General features: G+C 37.9%; 1 protein-coding gene across 5 annotated transcripts in view; it reads right to left on the minus strand.

Annotated features, from left to right (window-relative positions):
• The window catches only part of mtmr3 (myotubularin related protein 3), an 80,926-nt gene that overhangs the window by 3,829 nt on the left and 55,938 nt on the right, over window positions 1-21,159 (minus strand). Inside the window, exons 14-23 of one of the 5 annotated variants that reach the window (XM_078421708.1) lie at window positions 18,975-19,086; window positions 18,450-18,648; window positions 18,026-18,211; window positions 17,771-17,941; window positions 17,071-17,216; window positions 12,994-14,452; window positions 7,205-7,315; window positions 4,568-4,656; window positions 3,511-3,576; window positions 344-370 (exon numbers count right to left, since the gene is read on the minus strand). In XM_078421708.1, coding sequence (XP_078277834.1) covers window positions 344-370; window positions 3,511-3,576; window positions 4,568-4,656; window positions 7,205-7,315; window positions 12,994-14,452; window positions 17,071-17,216; window positions 17,771-17,941; window positions 18,026-18,211; window positions 18,450-18,648; window positions 18,975-19,086 — 2,566 coding nt within the window. Of the gene's footprint in view, window positions 1-343; window positions 371-3,510; window positions 3,577-4,567; window positions 4,657-6,553; window positions 6,908-7,204; window positions 7,316-12,993; window positions 14,453-17,070; window positions 17,217-17,770; window positions 17,942-18,025; window positions 18,212-18,449; window positions 18,649-18,974; window positions 19,087-21,159 lie in introns of those variants that run through there. The other 4 variants (XM_078421711.1, XM_078421710.1, XM_078421712.1 and 1 more) reach the window with 4 other exon arrangements.

Here is a 21,159-nt window from a genome sequence, read left to right on the forward strand (position 1 = left end):
AGAGATGCTGCCTGACCTGCTGAGTTACTCCAGCATTTTGTGATACCTTCGATTTGTACCAGCATCTGCAGTTATTTTCCTACACAAATTCAGGTGTCAATTGGTTTTCTGTTCAGCAAATTATTATTTGTTCAGCTGTGGTGATGGCATACAAGTTGCTTGGTTAGCTCACAAAATATTTTGTATTTTCCTGTTGGGAATTCTAGTTTCAAATTAAATCATGTAAATCAACAATCGCCATTTGATTGGGATGCTAATAATAAGGCACAAGTAAATGTTTTTAAGTAAACATCACCAGAATGAAGACAAACAAGAGACAGAGAAGACTGTTGAAAATGCTCACCATGTGTCATCAACAGGCTCCCTGTCCCTGTAAGATGGAAAAGAGAGCTCAGAGGGAAACTAGCTAAGGAAAAGGTGCAAATCAGCAGGGCAACAGCAGGGGGATACAAACAAATAGAAAACATATGTAGCAACTTTACAATGAAAGATGTATATTTGAAATAATTCAATATGTTAACAACGTTAATATTATAAGATGAAAGTAGCTTTATTTGGGGATAAAACCACAAACGTAAGCAAAATTTGAGAAAAAAAAATTTCAGGATGGTTTATATGTATGGAGCTTTAACAGTAGTCAGTGAGTCATGTAAGCAAGCTTCTTGCAATTTTTGTTAATGAAGAAAGCACTATGCTACACTCTGCAGTGGATAGTCACAAGTCAACTGACCAGTAGTAGGAGAGACACAAAATGCTGGAGTAACTCAGCGGGTCAGGCAGCATCTCAGGAGAGAAGGAATGGGTGACGTTTTGGGTTCAGACCCTTCTTCAGACTGATGTCAGGGGAGGGGGTGGGACAAAGATAGAATGTAGTCGGAGACAGGAAGGCTAGTGGGAGAACTGGGAAGGGGGAGGGGATAGAGAGGGAAAGTAAGGACTATCTGAAGTTAGAGGTCAATGTTCATACCACTGGGGTGTAAACTACCCAAATGAAATATGAGGTGCTGGTCCTCCAATTTGCGCTGAACCTCACTCTGACAATGGAGGAGGCCCAGGGCAGAAAGGTCAGATTGGGAGTGGGAGGGGGAGTTGAAGTGCTGAGCCACCGGAAGATCAGGTAGGTTAAGACGGACTGAGTGGAGGTGTTGAACGAAACGATCGCCGAGCCTGCGCGTGGACTCGCCGATGTAGAGAAGTTGACATCTGGAGCAGCAGAATGCAGTAGATGAGGTTGGACGAGGTGCAGGTGAACCTCTGCCTCACCTGGATACTGTTTGGGTCAGGCAGCATCTCGGGAGAGAAGGAATGGGTGACGTTTTGGGTCGAGACCCTTCGTCACCCATTCCTTCTCTCCCGAGATGCTGCCTGACCTGTTGAGTTACTCCAGCATTTTGTGAATAAATACCTTTGATTTGTACCAGCATCTGCAGTTATCTTCTTATATAGACTGTTTGGGTCCTTGGATGGAGTAGAGGGGGGAGGTAAAGGGACAGGTGTTGCATCTCCTGCACTTGCAGGGGAAAGAAAGTACCTGGGTTTGGGTTGGAAGGAACAAGTGTACCTGGGGAGGGGTTGGTGTGGTGTAGGGAGGGAGTAATGGGAGTAATGTAGGGAGGAGTAGTGGGAGAGTCTTGTTTGAAATTTGTGAAAGGGTTTAAAGGCAATGATCAGAAAAGTGGGAAGGGTTTATGTGAAGTTCCTGGACGCAGATGTTGAGCAGCTCAAAATATTTTTTTTAAAATCACATATCAAAGATAATGGCACAGAAGGTTTTCACGGATCAGAATGATGGGGAAGGTCAGAGGTTGGGAATGGTGAAGACATGGAAGGATTTGTACGTGTTTGGTGTGGGAGAAGGGTGGGGGACACGAATGAGAAGGCAAATTAAGGTAGATAAGGTAATTAAGGTAACTATCTGAATTGTGGTGATTGAGATTTCAAATTTTGGCAAATTGCACCAGCAGACTTTTAGATTACTTTTATGGAAGAAAGGAAAGGTATCATAGAAATTCTGTACAAGCAACAGAAGAATTGGAGGCTAGTCATGGTGGCAGTGGAGGGAAATAGTGATAATGTTGCAGAAATGGGATTTAAAACTTCCATACAAATTGGGAGCAGGACATTGTCACACGGCCTCTTGAATCTTCTCCATCATTCTGTGAGATCGTGGCTGATTTGACTAATCTCAACTCTGCATTCCCACTACACTAGTAACCTTCACCTTGCTTTTCAAATCTCTCTCTCTCTGAGTCTCACAAGTATTGCAAGGCTCTGTTTCCACTGCACTTTTAAAAAGATTTAAAAATACTCAGGCTCCAGAAAATGTCTCATCACTATCTTACTTCCTTACTTTTGATCAGTGATACTGTTTCAGCTGCTCCCACATCTTCTAAACTCCACAGGTGAAGCCTATCCAATATTTTTTGAGAAGCCAATGCAGCCATTCCAGGTTATCAGTCTAGTAAATCCTCTCTGATATGTTTCCCATGTACTTACATTCTTCTTTAACAAGCAGAAAATGATGTTCATGGAGTTCCTAGAGCAGAGCACAAAGAAGCTCCCATTTTAAGCATTAAAATACACTCTCCATTTCTCTACCCTCCTGTGACAGGACAGATGACCAAAAGACAGTCAAAATAGTGTGGGAAAATTCTCTGCACCAATAGTGGTTACTGCTTAAACTGGTTACTTGCATTTCTGACTGTATCACGTTGACTACATTACAAAAGTACTTTAAGGACTGGTGTTTCTGGATTTTCTTATGTCTCAATATCAAAGCATGTAATAACATATTATGTGACCACCTCATGACATTTTACCAATATAAAGACTGTTGTTGCAAAGGTTGCACCTTCACCCACCCTATGAAATGGGCTATGCAAAATCAAAATCCTCCCTCCGAGAAAGAACTAGCCATCCATTTGGTGGTATAACATGGCCATTGACGGCGTATTCACATTACCTGTCATTGAACTATTCAATTTACATTTTTCATTTGTTGAGTAGCAGAAAAATATGAAAATAACAGGCCACAGTGGGTAATTTAAAGTAAAATCTTGACAAGAACAAGCAAGTGGCTCAATGTGTTTAACCAAATTGCATTGCCGTTGGCACACACATCACTGCTTCTCACTGTGTCTTGTTTCAGTGATGAAAGAGCATTGAATTACAGCAACCTTGTCTTCTGAGGATAGATTAGACAGGCTAGACTTGTATCCACTGGGGTTTAGAAGATGTGGTGGGAACGTTTCCTCTTGTGGGAGTATCTAAAAGACCTACTGTTCAGAGGTTAGGTAGTGATGAGGCATTTCAAAGAAATGTTTTAATTCTTCAGCAGACTAGGTCATAGACTATGGTATCACATAATGTATCAATGTCTTAACTGAAAGCAAAATATATGTTAATATGGATCAACCAGGGAAAGAATGTGTACATGTTTGTGTGTGCATTTGTTCACTGTAATGTTACAATTAATCACAATCATTTATGAAGATGTAAAAGTACAATTACATAATCTGCAACGATCCTTCCACTGATGTTGCTCGACCCGTTGAGTTCTTCCAGCAGTTTGTTTTTCTACATGTGTGCATAAGCAGGAATAAAAGCATAAGCTGGGGTAAAACTAAAAAGGGTGATGATGATGCGATATTCTCATTAAATCCGATTGAAACTTTATAACAGCGTGAAATGTTTCTCCAAGCAAGCAGTTTTGTAACGGCTGTAAACGTACATGGTGATCATATTGTTAATCTACGTGATGTACAGATTCCAATGTCTAATTTGACACTAAAATAGACACAAAATGCTGGAGTAACTCAGCGGGACAGGCAGCATCTCTGGAGAGAAGGAATGGGTGACGTTTTGGGTCGAGACCCTTCTTCAGACCCATTCCTTCTCTCCAGAGATGCTGCCTGTCCCACTGAGTTACTCCAGCTTTTTGTGTCTATCTTCCGTTTAAACCAGCATTTGCAGTTCCTTCCTACACATCTAATTAGTCACTATCATTTTTGGGAAAAACTGTTAACTGTGAAATTTTTGACAATGTGGAAACCTGCAGTGATGAAAATAAAATGGCTAAAGAATCAATACAATTGCAGGTTTAATTTCACCTGCATAAATATCAAACCAGTTGATAAAGAGTAGTGGATATGCTGAAATTACAGATTCATCGAGGATTACAGATGCCTTCTATAAAATTAGACCCAGCTGTAAAAATAATTATATTGACAAAAGCATGAAAGTAATCAGAAGAATTGAATGCTGGTTGCAAATGATGCAGTGCAAAATTTATGATTAATAATATTTTCAACTGGTGCCATGAATTTATGTGCACATTTATGTGTATGTGACAAATAAACTTGACTTGAATTTGCCAAGCCGTGGATTCTTTTTGAACATCCATAAAATAAGTGATGGATTTTTTTTTGCACTTTGTTTCAATATGTCACATCTGTGTTTTCATGACATTACAAAATAACTATATAACCAACAAAAAAAATGTTCTGAAAATAAGACTAGGCAAAAGAGAACGTTTAGTTACACCGTCATTTCTTTCTCAGCATAGTACCTGCAATGGTGTTTTCTGCTAGCTAGCCAAAATCGACTTTCACATCCATAGCACTGTGGAGCCAAATGATCAGGATACCATCGAGTTACCTAGGAAGAGACATTGTTAATCCAAGAGAGCACGGGTCAAGATAACAGCGACATTCCAAATTTTCAAGTGTTGTATATACTTTTGGAGCTTCTAGTTCCTCAAAAATGCTTCGCCTAATCATGACGTATAAATTATTATCTTGCGAAAAATCTAAGCTAACATTGCTCTTCAAACACATACAAATATAGTTAAAGTTCTTTGAAAATGCTGTGGACATTATTAGACAGTGTTGACATTCAAATTTCTAACTTGAAAATGTGAATATCAATGAAGAATATCACTCTACAATAATAACTCAATTGAAGACAATTGATTGAGAAAACAAAAAATATTCAATGAACAACCAAACATACCAGAGTAACATAAAAGTGAAAGTGAAAGAAGAGCAACTGAACTGGTTATAAAGGAAAAGTACAACTCAAAAACTTACAATGATAATAGAAAACTACAGGCAACGCAAACCAACAAGTCATGATAAAAAGTAATCAATCGAAAAATTAACTTTGCTGCTCGTTCCACAGACGCTACCAGACCTATTAACTGTTTATTTGTTTCTGTTTATACTTTTCTGTTTGTCAGATTCATTACCTGGACAGGAGGCTGGCAGCCTGTCCAATAAAGAGAGATTAGGATGACTAGGCTATATTCCCTAGATTTTAAAATGAATGAGATGTGACATTAAAGCACACAAGATCTTTGATGCTTGACAGGGTAAATACAGGATTATGTATTCCCTGGCTGAGGTGTCTAGAAACAGAAATCAGTCTCAAAATAAGGGGTTCGTTTTCAGGTTTGAGATGAGAAGAAATTCTTTCCCAGCCCTGGGAACCTGTGGCAGCTCAGATTGCGAATAAGTTCAAAACAGATTTTTGGATTGGGAAATAAGGAATTGGTACAAAAAAAATGGTGCTGAGGTAAAAGATCAACCAAAATCTTTTTGAATGGCGAAGCACAAAGCTCAATGTCGTTATTTTAGATATCAACGTTGGCAATTTACTTCTGGATAATGCAATAATAACTGGGGATCTTTCCAAGCACGAACCTGCGGCACAACCTAAACCATGCAGAATAACACAACTCCAATTCACAACATAATTTAAAACAGTTGAATTTAAACATCAAATTTGAACAATTTAAAACATATGGCAATAAGCAGTGTTGACAAAAAGCCATTTAGAGAAAATAGGACATTATTGATCTGCGCATTGGTACATTAGAAGCTTTGGATCAGAAAAGTTGAATAATGTGGGGGTGGGGAGGGGCTACCATTCTATGTCATTATTATACGTGTTTCTGACAGAGGAAAACAAATCGTGGGGTTAAGGTAGAGATATTGGGATTGGTGACTGCATAATATTTCCACCTTAACCCCATGATTTGTTTTATAGAAGGTTCTTTACTGAGTGAGATGGTGAGGAATAGATGGTGACACATAGCAGAAGTGATGGGTGAGGCAACAGGAGACGCCACCTTCAATGGGAGTGTGAAGGGAGGCACACAGAGGCCAGCCACAAATTGGATAAACTCTTTAACCAATTTCCTATTCTCAATAAATTGATGTTCCAGAGCAACTGGATTCAGGAAAGGAAATTTTTGCCACTAATATTGAGCTTTCCTTTTCATTAACTTTCCCAAAATCCATTTTCTAAAATCCTTGCTCATGTTCCATTAAAAAATGTGCGCATTCCAACATATCTTGAATTGTACTTTATTTTCATTCTATTCTATAACCATCAAGACAGTAATAATTTACTTATGATATATAGGTACGAACTACCAAGTTAAAACCTACCATTGTGTCGTTCACAGTACAATTCAATTAGTTGAAGCTTAAATGCAATGACATCATCTTTTTTCCAGGAACGACTGTCAGTCTGAATGTAAATATAATCCCTTTAAAAATTCATCCAGTGTGTGAAAGGGACTAATAGCCTTATCTCAGGAAAATATCCAAATTCTTACCCACCTTTATATCGTGACTCCAGTGTAGATTTTTCAAATAGGTCAAAAACAATTTGGTACAGCTGATGATCTGAGTAAACTCTGGGACTGAATTAACTTCACAATCGTCCTAAAATTCTGACTTCTGTGTTGTCTTCATTGCACAATAAATTCTTAAGCTGGCAGATAGTATTCTTCTGTGGTAATAAAGCTGTCCCTGGCCTTTTTCACTTTTTCCTTAATTCACTCTTTTCATCGATTTCTTGACCACTCTCATTCTCTTGTAGTCTATTCTTTCTTCTTCAACTTCTGTAACAGTTCTCAAACTCTTAATGCATTTTTTAATAGACTACAGCACTAATACTACCTACAGCTCCTCAATCTGGAAAAGTTCATATCCAAAATTTCCCTTATATACATTGGCCGCCACCTACATCTAACCGCCAGCATGGCCACGATTTGGGTTCGCTCTGCATCACACGAAAAGACACGGTGTTCATATTACTTTTTCCTCAAGTAACTTTTGATACAATAGTACATTTCGATATGAATGATTCGTTAAAATTCTGGATAGTTTCTAGCGTTTGTTGAAGCTGTATTTCTCACCTCTGTGTCCTGTTTCTCCACTTGTTCCCAACTAGTTTCGGAGAATATTTCCGTGCTACAGCGAGATAAGCAATTTTGATCCATATTACTCTCAGAGTCTGGGATAGAGGTCTAATTATAGATAAAGAAAGATATAATATAATCCATATTTAAACATATAAACGCTTACCCAACATCTTAAAATTACATCAACATTAAAATATTATTGTTCAATGATTCAAACAGGCCCAGTGTTATATTCCTATCTGTTAGCTTCCTATGTGCTTGTGACTATAAAGAACATAACTTTATTTTAGAGCAGCAAAACAATGTAACTCAGAGCTTTGAACTCAAGGAGTTTTTCACAAATAGCAACAGGTTTATGGAATAGTAATCAGTAGAATCTTGCAAAAAAACAACAATTACGTTATGTTCTTAGTTTAACACAAATTAATAAATTCAGAGAATGTCAAAATGAGCACAGAAGCAGACATTTTGGCAGATTGTTCAGCTCTTTCTGTGTGAAATCATACATTCTGTTAGTTAATAAATCTGTGCCTCCCAAATCTTTTCTGGAGGTTCAATAAAAATATATTTCACTTTGTTGGAAGAAAATAACAGATGGATTCTGATTTGCTAAAATCTGAAACAGCTGTTTAGAGACAGTTGATATGATTTTCAGATGCTGAGTGACAAAAAGAGACCCAAAGTGCTGGAATAACTCATCGGGTCAGGCAACATCTCAGGAGAATATGGATAGGTGACGTTTGCATTCGGGACCCTTCTTCAGACTTTCACAAATTACTCAAGATAATTTTCTTTCCATCATTTCTTCCATATTACACATTTCAGAAAATGGTGTTTTGTATGTTAAAATTCCATCTGCCTTATTCATGTTGATTCCACCTTTGTTGGAGTGTGAGGGAGCGCTGGTAGGCTATGGCTGCAAATGCTGTTGCATGCAAGGTATCCCCTACACAGTGGCTCTACGGCACAGTAGCAGCATCAGAGACCAGGGTACAATCCTAACTATGGGTGCAGTCTGTACAGAGTTTATGCGTTCACCCTGTGACTGCATGGGTTTTCTAAGCGGTGATCCGGCTTCCTCCCACATTCCAAAGACTTGCTGGTTTGTAGGTTAATTGGCTTCAGTAAATTGTCCCTAGTGTGTGGGATAGAATTAATGTATGGGTGATTGTTGGTTGGCGTGGAGTCGGTGGGCCGAAGGGCCTGTTTCCTTGCTGTATCTCTTAAACTAAACTACCCTCATCAGATGCCTACGTATATACATATTTTGACACAGTGATCAAAGCACAGACAACTGAGGCAACTATCAGGTGCTTGCGATTCTTAGTCAATACACGTGCAAAAGAAACATTCCTAACCGCTTGGTTGAAATCTAAACCTGCAAATGTTTGGTCGAACTGTCAATCGTACACACCGTATATTTCAATATTTGATTTAATTAGAGCCACAAAGAATTGTAATAGAGATTCAGGTTTTAAATATCATTAGAGACAATATGAAGTTTCATTTCAGATTTCCAATATTGAAATCGTTAAAAAAAAATTAAAGATGACTGACGGATAAACTTGATGAAATGCTTTCTGCATTGGCAGAAACTGCCCTATCAGACACTGTGGGATCCAGCCCTATCATCTTGTACAGGGCTTTCAATTACCTTTATCTGGCTCAGGCTGTTGTCATTATGGATGTCTACATCAACATTCAATGAGGTTTCATAGATTTAGTAGTTATCCATCCTGCAAAAGCACCTTATCCATCCTGACAATCTATCATGGAACAAGTGGTATTATGAGGCACAAACTGCTGTTCACACTCATGAAGCAATTGTCCTCCTATCACTACCACTCTGCCAGTGACTTTACTGTTACCAATTACTCCACCATGCCGGATTGGTACGTTACATCCCAAGATGGTGGCCCAAGGCCCAGAAATGCATGAGATAATCCACTAAACCAAACCTTCATTTCTATCCCCTGAAAGTGGTCTTTTGCCATATATTGATGAAAAGATCAAATATTAGAGGGCATAGCTTTAAGGTGAGAGGGGCAACATTTAAAGGAGATGTGTGGAGCAATTATTTTTTTCCCCACACAGAGGGTGGTGAGTGCCTGGAATGGACGGTCGGGGTTGGTAGTTGAGGCAGATACCATAATGGCATATAAGAGAATTTTGGATAGGCATACGAGTATGCAGGGAATGGAGGGATCTCGATTATTTGCAGGTAGATAAGCAATGGTCTTGGCATCATGTTCTCCGCGGACATTATGAGCCAAAGGGTGTGTTCTTGTGTTGTACTGTTCTCCTGAGCTGCAGCTCCAAACGTAGTACTGAGTAAGAGCACGGATAAAGGCAAAGGCTTATAAAAGATAGACACCAAATGATGCACAAGAATGATAATTCTATACCTTGTGACAGGATATCATTTATAAAACACGGGTTGGAAATGCTTTTTAAAAAAGTATACTGTGGCAAGAGGTTGATATTCAAGTTCGTAACAGAGCAAAGATCAGGTTTGGGAATTTGGTGATCGGTGAATTAGGGTTGGATTTAATGGTACTCTAGTGAGAGAGTTGTGCCAGTCTAGCCAGAGAAGGATTTTCCAAGTTACTGCTTCTCAGCGTTTCCTGTAGCTTGTGGCAGACTGTGGCCTCATGACAAGACCATGCTCTATGCAGCAGGCTATCATAAATCTTGATGCCAGTTTAATGAGCATCACAAGGCACTTACATTGAAGACCAAACAATGGAAACACTTTTTTTTAATATGGCAGAAGTCTGTTAACATCACAGTTCATGTATCATACCAGTTTAGTTTCTGTTGTCAGCAGCCATGTCATTAGGAAAGAGCCCTGGTTGACCAATGTTCATCATTTGGTTTGTTGTGGTGAGTCCAAGGCAGATAGTGCAGCAGACTCCTGCAGGTGAAGGAGCATCTCCTGCACAATACCTGACAATAAAATGGATGATTTGCTGCCTTTGGAACACCAACAACTGGATGCTGAGGGAATGAAATAGCTATTGGCTCCAATGTTTTCAAAATTGACACATGCTGCCTTAAAATATGTGTGTATATCAAAGGTGACTTTCACCATGGGTAAACATTGTATTTCAAGGAGAATGCTTGCTAATGCTCCCATGCCTGCAAGCATTGAAGTCAGTGTAAAGATCTTTAATAGGTATCAGAACATTCTTTAGACTTTAAAATGTGGAAAAATACACCAAATGTTTAAACAATCATAAGAGCTGTTAGAAATTAAAGGATAACTATTGATAAAGTTCAAAACAGATTTTGACAAAGCACATATACAAAACTGATTTTAATTATTAATCAGCAATTATGCAGCATGCTTGGGTTGATACATACAATTTGTGAAGGAATAGTTGACTACTGAATAGAGGTAACACCAGTGTGGTTGAGGACTTTCATTTTATTACTTTATCATTAGAATTTAAGCAACTGATGCAACGTTAAGTTAACAAAATTATTCTTTTAAAATTAAACCTCACTCATCTGTGTTCCTCCAATCCACGTTTTCTTTGTTTTATGATGAAATATGGACTATTTAAAATATCTATCACTATTTTACAATACAAAAATGCTAAATTGAATGAATAATTATAATAATTATCCATTACGAATCTTTTTCTTGCAAATGATAGTTTTACAGCACAGGTCATTCATTTTATGCTGTATAACTTCTTAATGACAGTGCACAAAAGCAATTAAGATGTTTAGGGTAGCTTGTTCCAAAATATGCTGCAAAATTCTGACCAGAGATTGCTGACATTGTAAACATTTCAGGTGGACATCAATTAAAACGTCAATATTTGTAATTACCCACAATCAACAAAATAATTATAATACATAGTACACCATTATTTACATAATCCAATGAAAATATAACCACAAATTACTTTCAGCTCCTCATTCAAGTATTTAAATTATTATATACTTTAAAAAAAAATAGATTTTTCTTTGTACATTTTCATTTTCCATTTATTCCAAAGGATACACTACAGCCGATTTTACAAAACTAAAATCACACGCAGCAAGTAAGAAAACACCTTGGAACGTCAGGCTGTTTAATGGTAAAATTCCAATGACCTGAAATAATTTCAGCTGGGGAAATATTCAACATACAGCAGAGTTTCAATATACCGTAGTCTGTATTGAACTGTTCTCCAGATGTGGTGACCAATTTAAATCCAGCTTCTTGCCATTTGAAACGTCCGTCTCAGAACAATAATCTTTGGTCAATTCAATTGTTGCATTAAACTTCAGATCACACACATTACAAGAATAGGGGATCTTCTTATCTTCTTATGCAAGATTAATCAATCAAGTTTGGCGCGTTAGAAAGATCTCACAAATAAAAGAGCCAATTTACTTGTTTGAATTAAGTTGGCTTTGTCTTCCACTATCTTGCTTAAGGCCTTTCTCAGCAATTTTGTATGAATACCTCTTGAGAAAAGCAGTTTCTAAGTTTGATTTAAAATTATAATGGTCATGATATAAGGCTGTTATTGCAATTGTTTTAATTAAATATACTCTGTTCACAGTGTACTTTTTGTCATAGTACTTAAATACCTTGATCCTGCTGCTCTGTTTGAATAATTAATCTGTCACATGTCACAATTCTTTCACAACAATTTGCATTGATGTAGCATGGTGAATGTGGATAAATGTACCTGGATGCTTCATGAAGAAATGAGCAGGAGATGAAAGTGTAGTGAGGTGAAAAGATCACAAATATTGGCAGAAAAGTAGAACTGAATGACAGCTGCTCCTATCTAGAACCCAGCTCCATGCCACTGGATAATGTTACCAAGATGAAACAAGGATGAAAATGGTCAGGGCCAACAGTAAATTCTTAGCAGAACCAGAAATATCTGTGTGGGGTTCGTTATGAAGACAATCAAACTAGTACAAGTGAACCAAATGAATATAGAAATACCCAGTGCCATTAAATCAAATCCAAGGGACAGTACAAACATCTGTTTAGAAAAGCATATATTAACCTGGAACTCTACACAATGCTAATTAAACCACAACTTGACCACTGTGTATAGTTCTTGTCACTGCATTACTGGAAAGATTTGATTGCACTGATTAGAGGGCAGCATGCACAGGAGACATTGACAAGGCTGGATAATTCTAACTGCAAAATACACTTGGGTAAACTAAGGGCATTTCCTTTACAAAAGAGAATGAGGGAAGACTACATTGAGGTGCATATCTTTTAGCAATTAGGTAAAAAATCAAATGACATTGAATTAAACGAATTGGCTAAAACAGTGGAGGGGAGAGGGGGAACTATTTTTGCACCCAAAAAGCAGTGGGGATTTTGGAATTCCATATCGTAAGTTGCAGACACAGAGATATCTGTACTTTAAAAATGTGATGTACCTGTGTCTCCATAGACCTGGGGCTGGAAGATGGAATCGCGTTGGGTAATTATTTATTGTGTAAGATTGACATGATGAGTTAAATAGCTTCCTTCTGTATTGTAAACTATGTATGATTCTATAACTTATCCCATCCTTCGTTGTAATTACTAATCATTGACGAATAACTGAAAATGTGAAGAGTCCCAAAAATTAAGAGCTAGATGTCACACATTTGACCAGTACTGTAGCCACAATGTACAAATGAGAGTCTTCACTATTATAATTACAGTGAAAATCAAGTATCTGTCAACTTGGTCATAAAAGAACAAACACCAAAATTGTTGTATGCATAATTAACAATCAGAATATATGAAAACTGAAATTTCCTATACTTACCACTTCATCACTAAAATCTCCATTAAATCGCAGAGATGAATTGCTAAAATGCTGACATTCCAGCCTGCTCCACAGTTCTTGTACCTGTTTTTTCAAAGTTTCTACTTCTTGTTGATGCCCTGACTCAATCTGACGGAGTCGCTGTTGTATAACGTCACTGTACGTGGCCAGTCCATCGTCATCTAAGTGACTTCGTGCAGGTTGATCTGGGCTTGATGTTGGCTGCTGTTTTCCAGAATAGTATTGAGGCCACTTGAACTGGGGGTTCCTAAAATGGCCAGATGGATACTGCAAAGAACTGCAACTCGCTGCAGAAACCTGTCTACTTAACACCATTTTCCCCCTTCCTTCATCTCCATTTATACAGAGTCCATTAGCTGTGATATTTCTTTGACCACCACTCCCAAAGTCCACTGCTTTCTCGATTACTGTATTTTCATTACTCACTTCTCCATTTGGAGTAAATCCATCCTTACATTCATTGAATGACAAGGCACAGGGAGGAGGCTGTGTACTCTGAACGCTTTTAACCAAAGTCCTATTTGTATCGGATGATCTCAATTTCACTACCGTTTCCTGGTTTTCAGGCAAAAACTGAGAATAATTATCAGAGTCTGTAACAGGTAGCAAGGTACCATTGGCCCTAGTATTCAAATAAAGTTTATTAGAGTAGGTTTGTGGCACATCCTGCTTTGCTCCATCTTCTGTTAACGTTTCTGTAGAACTTTCCAACGTAGATATTTTCTCCTCCAGTTTGTCTGTAGCAAATAATTGTGGTAAGCAAGGTTGTGGTGTAGTAAAGTGACTTTCTGGTTCAACGTTTGAGTCAACAAAATCCTCTACTGCAACAAATGGATTTGTATAGCTTGGTAGGCCATCAGCTGGAACATCTCTGACACTAGGTAGCATTTGAATATGATTAATGGACTCCACAAAGCTCTCCTGAGTCTCTTCATCTGAGCTTGCAACAAGCCCAGATTCAGGTTCAGCATCTTTCATTTCATTAATTGCTAAAGTTTCTGAAGAGTCCGTGACAAAAGTTACCAACTGGTTACTCAGGCCAGCATCAAGCTCACTTTCACTACTTATCACATGTACTTCTTGTTTTACTTCTATTACTGTTACTTCCTTTGATTGTTCCCTCAACCCACCATCCTCTTTAGAAGCTTCTTGTAAAATGTTCTCTATTTGACTTTCCCCAACGCCAGCAGCCACAGAAAGTTCAGCTCCTAACGGGTTCTTTCCCAGTTTTCCCAATTCCAGTGCTTCATTGCTGAAGGAATCATCTAGTCCATTCCCATCCATCAATCCCCCTAATCCAACACTATTAAGTTCCAATGACTTGCGATGCTCCTGCCATTTGTCATTTAGGCTTGGATCACTGGAGCGTCTATTTGCCGTAGGCCCAGGATTATCACAAATAGTTGTCAGGTTGTCAAATGATCTTGTCTTTGGTAACCTGTTTGCGAAAAGAAAGGTGTCAGAAAGAGAGCACTACTAAATATATCAATATACCCACTATTTCACTTGACAGAATAAGGCAAGATTAACTATTCTGGTGCAGTTCACACTCCTTAAAACTGTATTCAGTTGGTTAGTGAACTTCAAAATAGAAATAACACCCATGCCATGTTTAGCATTTTTGTTTAAAACACCTTGCAGACAAACAGCTGTAATCTATTTGTCATCTTCATGCTCTCTTGTCTGAAGGAAAATCTCACAACTTAATAGTTGTCAAGTCAAGAGTACAAAAAATGAAATATTAAATGAAGTGGATAGCAACAAGTGATATTCTCCAGGGATGTATCCTGGAGGCTCAAGTTTCACATGGATGAAGAAGTAGAGTTGTAGATCTAAGTTGACAAACAGCATTTTGTTATTGGTGAATGTGAATAGTGGAGATGGGAGCAGGTAAAACTAACAAACATGTAAAGTTGCAGACAGCCCTTTGGACGCAAGAAAAATAGAATATTACCTGGAGGATGAGAAATTAGGCATTACTGAGGAGTTCACGTACAGGAATCATTAAAAGCTGGCGGAAAGGAACAAACAGCAATCAAAGAGGCCAATAAAACATAGTCATCATCTCAAACAAACTGAAATACAAAGGAGAAGAATCCATCTTTTTGTTGTACAGAGGCATACTCAGACTCCATCAGGGCACTGAATATAGTTTGGGCATCACAACTTAGGAGGGGCATAGATTGAAAAGAATGCATTGCAGATTACTCATCAGAAGGATATTAAGCTTAGAATGATAGACCATGGGTACAAATGAGTGAACTTGTCATATAAAAAACAGTGATATTTATTTGAAATACTTTAAGATTTGATGCGGCAGCTATGAAGAAATTACTTCTGCTTTTTGAAGGAAAATCAACAGTGAAACCAAACCTTAAAAATGGAGAGAGACCAATTCAGTAGCAAAATTGGGAAGCACCTTTATCATCGAAAGAATAATCGTAGTCTGTAACTTTTAAACTTGGATATACAACACTAGTTTTCTTCATCCACGCAATTAGTATGGTGCATAGTTTACCTGTTCCCATTTCAACCATTCCAAAAAACTGTGAATCCTAGTGCAAATAGAGCTTTCAAAACTGATGAAATTACTTAAAGTGAACAAGCAGACACGGTGGGCAGTTGGCTAAGATATTGTTAATTATATAATGGTTTTTCATCACTGGCATCGAGGCTCAAATCCAATACTATCAACTTAATTAGCATATTATCAATTCAGCACAAAATATAGCTCAGAGAAACAGCAAATGGTGGGTTTTGGGAAATAAAACAATTGCACTTGTGGAATTCTTCATTCTCTTATGACTTTGAGGCAGCTTAATTCTACACCAGTCACAGCCACATTGTACTTCCCCTCAGCTATTACAAAGCAAAGTAAACAATATTTTCTAAAAAGCAAGAAGCTTTGCATTGAGGACCGGCTGAGATTTAGGAGACTAGATTCAGGACACACTGAAAGCTAATAGACATGTATTAAAAAATAAAACGCAGTTTCACCAGAAGTGCATCAAAGTTTAAGAGGTTAGATTGAGGACACAGTCCATAAATTAGGTTTATATTCCCCTGAACCTACAAGACAATTTTCAAAAATGTAAATATTTGACACAGTATTGAGAGAAAGAAATCATTTCTTGAGGTGAAGGATGTCAAATGCAAAGGAACCCAATTTTAAGGCTACAGTTACGCTGTTTCGCCGAAAAAGCACTTTGTCCTCAAAAAAGGTCGTGGAAATCTGGAATTTTCTCAAATGCTATTAGACTAGATCAGATGATAGTATCACACAAACATGTCTGACTTATTTTTGTTCGTCAAAGATCGTCTGGATCATGGAACGAAGGTGGATAAATGGAGTTAAGCTATGACCTAAACAAAATGGTTGATAAGCTCATGGGTTTGAAAGATCTAGTCCTGTTATCAAGCTTTAAAAAAAATGAATTAAAATATTTAAGTACGATGTTTCCACTAGTGGGAGAGTCTAGGACCAGAGGTCATAGCCTCAGAATTAAACGACGTTCTTTTAGGAAGGAGATGAGGAGGAATTTCTGTAGTCAGAGGGTGGTGAATCTGTGGAATTCTTTGCCACAGAAGGCTGTGGAGGCAAAATCAGTGGATATATTTAAGGCAGAGATAGATAGATTCTTGATTAGTACAGGTGTCAGAGGTTATGGGGAGAAGACAGGAGAATGGGGTTAGGAGGGAGGGATAGATCAGCCAAGATTGAATGTCAGAGTAGATGATGGGCCGAATGGCCCATCACTTATGATCTTATACCATTATTGTGCTGAAACGTTGAAGATGTATCTTTATTTGTGAACCAAAAAGTCAACCTGAGTTTTGAAAAATGGTTTAAAGAACTTGAAAAGTTTTTACAAACAAGACATCCTTGTAGATCATTGTCCAAGTAGTCAATCTATAAACAACTCAAACTTACTTCAAATACCAAACCAATTTACATACACTAAATGTATTATGTAAGATATTATCATATATCCCATCTTATCATCACATTTTTTTCGACCTCATATTCTACGCTGAAATACTCTGCTTGAAGCTCACCTTCCCAATGTCTGATCTTCAGGAATGGACCTTGGAACTTGATAAGGTGCACAGTGGTCATCAGTAGGTGTGGAGGGAGATGAATTGGGGATGTACACTGCACTCCAAAGCATCAAATTCCTTACATGGCACACAGGATGCAGTACCTAATTTAGATGTTCAAGTAGAAACACATTTTCTTTTATGTAAAATATTTACAAGCAAAATTTATAAGTAAAAACCAATGAACATTTTGCAAAAATGCTTAGTATTCTGCCAAACGTGAAATAATAGCCGTACAGAAGATATAAAAGGCATTTGATCAACATTATTCTCAGGCAAGAAAATTGTAACCTTTGTCAAGTGTCAGTGATGAGTATAGAGGTAATGATTCATGTTTCCCCAAATAATTTCCTACTATTCAATACAACAAGTAGCTATGAATTATTGTCTGAAGTGATTCAAGAAATCACTCCACTCTTCCAGAAATGTTACAAATTAAATAACTAACTTGCAGAAAAAAAGGCAAGCAATCCAATACATACCATATTTTACCCTTAATGCAAAGCCATATGATGCTTTTTAAAAAATGTTGTTGAATAATAATTCAATATAAGAAATCATTTACGTTGCATTAAAATTGATAAAAATGCTTGGAAGTTCTATGATAATGGCTATTGTGCTACAATCATCCTACAGAGACTAATGTAAACAAACATACAGTTTCAGATTTGGAGGTGTATAGAAGATTTCTAAAGGCTTTGTTGGCAGGTCTCAGCAGTGACCAAACAGAACAGGTTCTTTCCTGAGTATGTTTTGCTTCACGCTCCTTTGCACTGTTGCACAGGAATGTTCCAAAAAGGCAAGAATATGTATGCTGCACCAATTTAACCTGTAATGAAAATACAAGGAATAAATGAATAGCCAATTATGTTTAGATTAGGTAAATCTTAAATGGAAAATTCATTCTACTTACAAGGAATGCTTCGTTAAACTCAAATGAACAAGGGAACTGTCTCTGTAACTGATGGACACAATCCAACCATTGAAGAAACACAGGACAGCGTTCATTAAAATCATCCGAGTTTTCACCATGGCCACACCGATCAGCAAATTTATGACCAAAATCCAGCCATTCTATTTCTACCAGTACCTGAAAGCCCTGTAAAATATGGTGCCACATAAATCAAGGATCTCTCAATATGTGCACTGCAGAAAACAACATTAACATTGCAGGTCTGTTTGCATTAAACTTCAACAGTTTAATATTGATCACATATTTGAACACTAAAAAAACTATGGGCATTACAGTTAATTGTGCTAGTTTAATAGAGCTGCTTTGTTGCTACTAGAGCTTGTTGGTATATTAAATTCCTATTAAACTTAATGTTTATAAATACCTCAATTGTTCTGTAATAAGGATCCAGCAATAATTTTGATAGAGCCACTATCTGTGGTGTTCTGTCCCAGCCATCAGAGCAGTGTACTAAAACCGGTCGCTGGTCTCGATCGACTGCATTGATTACAAGTACTGCTGCTTTTAAGAGCATGGACAAATGCTGAAGCCATTTGGTACCTTCTAATGCTGATAACCAACTGCTAATTAAAAATCAATTGAGGAAGATATTTCAGATTAATTGGTACATGTGACTACATCAAACAAACAGGACATTAAATGTTACTGTCCTATATCAAAATTGTTGACGGTAATCAAATCTCGCCTTGTTGTCTTGCCGATAAAGTATTGGAGTTCTCATTATAAATATCCAAAAAAGATTCACAATGATTTACCGTGAAAACTTAATTAGTTTGTCTCAAAACTAATTTGTGTGCATTTCCTTTTTGATACAAACAAATATTTATATAAATATATTTATATTCCCTAGCTTTTTTAGCAAGTCAAAGCAAAATTAAAAAGAACTTACTTTCCAGGGTCTGGCATCTGAGTACAAAGAAATCTCAGTGACTGGAAACTCTTCCGAATGGAATGAATATTAGCCATACCCATGAATACTACTTCGCAGTTGGGGTAATATTCTGAGAGATATATAACGGAGTATATAGTAAGTTACATTTTAATAAAGGCAACAATTCTTTGCAATGCCCATGATTTGAAAAAAGGAAGAATGCCCTTTCCCATCTAATTTAAATCAATTTTTAAAGATGGAACATGTTTATGCATTTGCCAGTTTGTGGGTGCATAAAACATAGATTCATACACATGTAATTTATTAACAAGGATGAAAAGTAGGTTAAAAGTATGACAGATGAATGTGTACAGCTTACAGTCCCCAATACTTTCGTTAAGCCATTGTGTGATCACAATTTGCATCTTTTTAAACAGCTGCACGTACTTTTTTCAGCTTACTTAAGAGACAACACTAGTTGTAAGCAAGCACCTGACCTGCTGAATTCCTCCAGCAGCTTGTTTTTTGCTCCAGATCCCAGGATCTGTGGTCTCATGTCTCCAAGAAATATTTTCACTTCTTTTCTGCCTAATGCTATCAACAATACTCCCAAAAGATATATAGTTTCTTTAGACGTAAAGCTGAGGCTTCCACCTCACTGGATTACATTGGGCTGGAGGATTTTTGAAGATCTGTCCATTTTGATTCCTGAAATAATTCTAAGTATGTTCCTTTACTGGCAGCCTATTCATTATCACACTGACGAATGTCTGGTTATCAAGCATTAACTTACATTTTAATGAGCAAGAACTTAATGCTCTCTGTTATCCTTTCATGTTTCCCACATTCATACACTTTTCAATCTTCTATAATATCGTATTTCAGTGTGATAAGCACACATTTATTTTGTTTCCACACTGGTCTTTCTCAAATAGAGATTTTCTTTGTGTCTTACTAATGCTACAGATGTGCTTTAAACCTCATCTAAATATCACTGATTTTGATGGTCCTGTTTATTATAGAAAGGGAAATAGATGATGACAGTGGCTAGACAGAGTTTGCTGCAAAGCCCAATGTCAAACATTGATTTTTTTCATTATATTTATCTGTAGGATTTTATGATGTCCATCTTTGGATGCTAATGCAGTGTGACAATTTAGAGACACGTGAGTGAGGTAGAATTATGGTAGAACTACACCGATCAGCCTAAACATTATGACCTGATGAGCCAAAACATTATGACCACCTGCCTAATATGCTGTTGGTCCTCCGTGTGCAGCCCCATACGCAGCAGGGTGCGATGCACTGTGTATTGTGACACATTCCTCCCGTGACCACCATTAATATTTTCTGTGACTTGTGCCACAGTAGACCTTCTGTCGGTTCGGACAAGACGGGATAGCCTTCGTTGCCCTCGCGCATCGATGAGCCTTGGGCACCCAACATCCTGTCGCCGGCCGGTTTGTGGTTTGTCCCTCCTCGGGCCACTGTCGGTAGGTACTCACCACTGCTGACCGGGAGCACCCCACAAGCCTTGCCGTTTCAGAGATGCTCTGACCCAGTCGCCTGGCCATAACAATTTGGCCCTTGTCAAAGTCGCTCAGGTCTTTAATCCTGCCCATTTCTTCTGCATCCAACACATCAACTTCAAAAACTGACTGTTCACTTGCTGCCTAATATATCCCACCCCTTGACAGCCATCATTGTAACAAGATAATCAATGTTATTCACTTCGCCTGTCAGTGGTCATAATGTTTTGGCTGATCGGTGTACTATCATGTGTTTGAATGGTGTCACCAAGGGGCAATACAGAGAGATAGGATCATCCTTCAAACAGGGAACTTGTGGGACAATAAGCAATAGTGTGAGAAATGGGAAGAGAGCAGTTGATTCTCTGGCAATGGCTGGATAAACAGGCAAACTGCTTTTTACCCACCCACAAAGATGACAATGGAGTGGCAATGGAAAGCTGTACCTTGGTCAAACTTCTTTTGCCAAGGGGATGTCATTTGTGACACAGGTCGTTGTTTCCCACTGCAGCAAATAGAGAGAGATGACTGAAAGAATTCAGGGTTCAGAGCAAGATGGGACAGACTTGGATGGCATCAGCACTTGTGAAAAGGGAGATTGGTGATGGGATGGGATGGATGCCCAAAGAAATGGCGAGTCAGAGTTGCTTTTCTGAAGACAGTTACATGGGAGG

The sequence above is a fragment of the Rhinoraja longicauda genome, chromosome 25 (assembly GCF_053455715.1).
Source record: "Rhinoraja longicauda isolate Sanriku21f chromosome 25, sRhiLon1.1, whole genome shotgun sequence".
NCBI lineage: Eukaryota > Metazoa > Chordata > Chondrichthyes > Rajiformes > Arhynchobatidae > Rhinoraja > Rhinoraja longicauda.